The 3,979-nt window shown below is 51.7% G+C and overlaps 1 protein-coding gene across 1 annotated transcript in view; it reads left to right on the top strand.

The window, feature by feature from the left end:
- Positions 1–3,979, top strand: part of SLC8A2 (solute carrier family 8 (sodium/calcium exchanger), member 2) — a 36,915-nt gene that overhangs the window by 16,303 nt on the left and 16,633 nt on the right. Inside the window, exon 3 of the mRNA XM_015569315.1 lies at positions 3,825–3,979. Within this exon, the coding sequence (XP_015424801.1) occupies positions 3,825–3,979 (155 nt within the window). The remainder of the gene's footprint in view (positions 1–3,824) is intronic.

The following is a 3,979-nucleotide window of genomic DNA, read 5'->3' as shown; positions in this document are numbered from 1 at the left end:
ATATATATGTTTTTATTGGTTTCAGAGAGGAAGGAGAGGGAGAGAGAGATAGAAACATTGATGAGAGGGAATTTTTGATCGGCTGCCTCCTGCCTGCCGCCTGCTGGGGATCGAGCCTGCAACCCGGGCATGTGCCCTGACCGGGACTCAAACTGTGACCTCTTGGTTCATAGGTTTCACTCAACTACTGAGCCACACGGGTTGGGTCAATCGATTTCTTTTTTTATTTTAATTTTTTCAATTACAATTGACATTCAATATTCTGTTAGTTTCAGGTGTACAACATAGTAGTTAGGCTCTTATAAAACTTACAAAATGATTCCCCCAATAAGTCGAGTACCCACCTGGCACCATACATAGTTATTAAAATATTATTGACTCTATTCCTTATGCTGTACTTCACATCCCCATGACTGTTTTGTAGCTACCAGTTTGTACTTCTTCCTCCCTTCACCTTTTCCTCCCAGACACCCACTCCCCTCCCATCTGGCAGCCAGTAGTCTGTTCTCTGTACCTATGAGTCTGTTTCTGTCTTGTTTGTTCATTTACTCTGTTTTTTAGATTCCACATATAAGGGAAATCTTATGGTATTTGTCTTTCTCTGACTGACTTATGTCACTCAGCATAATACCCTTTGGGTTCCTCCATCTTGTCACAAATGGTAAGATTCCAATATTTTTTTATGGATGAGTAATATTCCATTGTGTATATGTACCATATTTCCTTTATCCACTCATCTATTAATGGACATCTAGGTTGCTTCCATATCTTGGCTAGCCTATATAATAAAAGCCTAATATGCTAAGTGTCCGGTCGTTCAGTTGGACATTCAACCAATCAAAGAATAATATGCTAATGATATGCTAAGGCCGCTCAACCGCTTGCTATGACGTGCATTGACCACCAGGGGGCAGATGCTCTGACCAGTAGGTTAGCTTGCTGCTGGGGCCCAGCCAATCAGGACTGAGCGAGATGAGCCGGACATACCCTGAAGCCCTCCCCTGATCCCTCCCCTGCTGGCCAACCTCCTGCATCCTTCCCTGGCCGAATAGTGAACCAGTGGGGTCCCTCGGCCTGGCCTGCATCCTCTCACAATCCGGGACCCCCTGGGGGATGTCGAAGAGCCGGTTTCGGCCCAACAGCAGAACGACCGGTCGCTATGATGCACACTGACCACCAGGGGGCAGATGCTCAATGCCGGAGCTGCCCCTTGCTGGTCAGTGCGCGCTCCCACAGGGGGAGCACTACTCAGCGAGAAGAGCAGCTCACGGTTGGCTAGTGCAGCAGCGGTGGTGGGAGCCTCTCCCATCTCCACAGCAGTGTTAAGGATGTCGGACTAGGGCTCCCAGACTGTGAGAGGGCACAGGCCGGGCTAAGGGACTCCCCGTCCCCCCCTGCCCCCAGTGCACGAATTTCATGCACCAGGCCTCTAGTTGTAAATACCACTGCAATGAACATAGAGATGTATATGGCTTTCACACTAGTGCGTTGGATTTCTTTAAATAAATACCCAGATGTGAACTTGCTGGGTCATAAGGCGGTTCTATTTTTTTTTTAACCTTTTGCGGAATCTCCACACTGTTTTGCATAGCAGCTGCATCCATTTGCATTCCCACCAACAGCTGAGGGTTCCCTTGTCTCCACATCCTTACCAGCTCTTGTTTGTTGATAAGTTTACATTTCTAACATCCCACAACGTTAGGATCCTGAGGTCCTAATATTAATATGTGAATATCACTAGCTAGCTTTTGTTGAGTGCTTTTCCTGTATTAATGCAATTCTTTTTTAAAAAGGAACATATTTTTATTGATTTCAGAGAAAAAGAGAGAGGGAGAGAGAGATAGAAACATCAATGATGAGAGAGAATCACTGACTGGCTGCTTCCTGCACGCCCCCCTACTGGGGATCGAGCCTGCAACCCGGGCATGTGTCCTTTTGGGAATTAAACTGTGATCTCCTGGTTCGTAGGTCAACCTCAACCCCTGGGCCACGCCGGCTGGGCTAACTCCTTTCTTATCACAACACCATGAGGTAGACACTATTATTAGCTGCATTTTACAGACGAGGGAACTGAGGCTCAGGGGGCTGCAGCATCCTAACTGCCCAAGTTCTTACAGCGGCCCGGGGCCGGCCATGCCGGGCGCAGGTTGGCCCACCGGGCTGGGCGTCGCAGCCACCATGGACAGCGTCCTTGGCAACGGAGCCCACCTGCCTCCTCTCTGGTCATGTCGTCTGGTTCTGCCGCTTTGCCAGAACCTTGGGGTCCCTCTGCCCCTCCCACAGGGCTGGGCTTCCCTTGGAGAACTGGAGCCCAGGACCCCTTTCTTCTGAAAGTGATAATTAACCATAGTGACCACTTATCGATCGTATAGTGCATTTCAGAACCGGCGCCGAGTCCCTGAGGAGCATGGTGGGAGGGGTGGGAGGGAAAATTAAAGGTTTTATAGATGAATTGACACCCCAGAGTCACTCTGCTGCCTACAGCTCTACCAGGGAGAGCCCACTCATTCCCTGTCCCCTCACAGCTCCCCCTGATTAAGCCAATGTCACTGCCTCGCTCCCTCCCCACCCCACTGTAGAGCATCCTGTGTGCCCTCAGCGACATGTTTAAACGTAAGCCAGCCCACCTCCCTCCGCTGCCCAGAGGGTTTCCATCTCACTTGGACGAATGGCCACAGCCCTCATCGTGGCGCACCAAGGCCTACACCATCTGCTCCTGTTCCCCCTGTGACGTCATCTGCCCCCCTCTCCCCCCTGCTCCCTCCACTGCAGCCACACTGGCCTCAAACACTCCGGCCGCTGCTGCCTCAGGACATTTGCATGTCCTTGAACATGAATACTCTTCTCCAGATCTCCTCCACTTGGGCCCCTCCTCGGGGCTCTGCTCAGACGTGCGCTCCTCGGCAAGGCTTTCCCCGACCACCCTAACGGCACCCCGTCCTCACTCTCCACCCTCTCCCTCTGTTTTCTCCACGGCACCGTCGTCACCTGACGTCATGTTTGTTCTTCATCTCCTGCACTAGAACTCTCCGCTGCTCTGGTGTTACTGCTGTTTCCCCAGCACTTAGAACAGTGCCTCCTGGCACACAGCAGGTGCCCAATAAATATTGGTTGAATGAAGCAACTGCAATTAAATCGTTAAATGTGTAATTGTCACCGTGATAGGCTCTGCCATGAGGCTGTGCGCTCTGTGAAGACAGCCTGTTCTCCGCTGTGTTCCCAGCAGGGCCCAGCACAGGGCAGAGCAGGTGCTCAGGGAGTGTTTGTTAAATGAATGAATGAATGAATGAACGAACGAATGATGCCAAGTTCAGGAATGTGGTCTTTCTCTTGGGGGTCCCGGGAACACAGAGCCTGACAAGGCCAGTCCTGGGCCCTGCAGTGCTTCTACTCCAAGGGCGGTCCATTGGCAGGGACTGTCTGCATCCCCTGGGAGCCAATTAGAAATGCAGAGTTTTTGAAACCGAACCAGAACCTGCATTTTAACAGGATCCCCACGTGATTTGTGTGCACATTAAGGTTTGAGACTCATGACTATGGAACCCTCCAGATTCTCTCTCCACCTTGGGACTTTGCATGTGCTGTTCCCACTGCCTGGCGAACTCCTGCCCACAGAAGCCTCCTCCAGGAAGCCCGCCCTGATTTCACAGTCATCATTATCTGTATAATGCTGGACCAACTCTGCCCTGTTCCCCTCCTGCATCCCCTCCCCGCCCGGAGCCCACCTGATTCTCCCTCCGTATTATTTGTTGAATGCCTGTCCACTCTCATACCTGAGAGCTGTCCAGTGGCACTGCCTCCTCCTCCGGGAAGTCTTCCCTGACTGCCTTTGCCCCAAGTTGTTGATCGCCTGCCCTTCACCCCTCTCTCCCTCCGCTGCAGCGAGGGCACGCTGGTGTTCAAGCCGGGCGAGACGCTGAAGGAGCTGCGCATCGGCATCATCGACGACGACATCTTCGAGGAGGACGAGCACTTCTTC

This window comes from Myotis davidii, unplaced genomic scaffold, assembly GCF_000327345.1.
Source record: "Myotis davidii unplaced genomic scaffold, ASM32734v1 scaffold566, whole genome shotgun sequence".
In the NCBI taxonomy this organism is placed as follows: domain Eukaryota; kingdom Metazoa; phylum Chordata; class Mammalia; order Chiroptera; family Vespertilionidae; genus Myotis; species Myotis davidii.
Note: the sequence above shows the minus strand (reverse complement) of the source record. Positions and strands in the feature narration are given on the sequence as shown.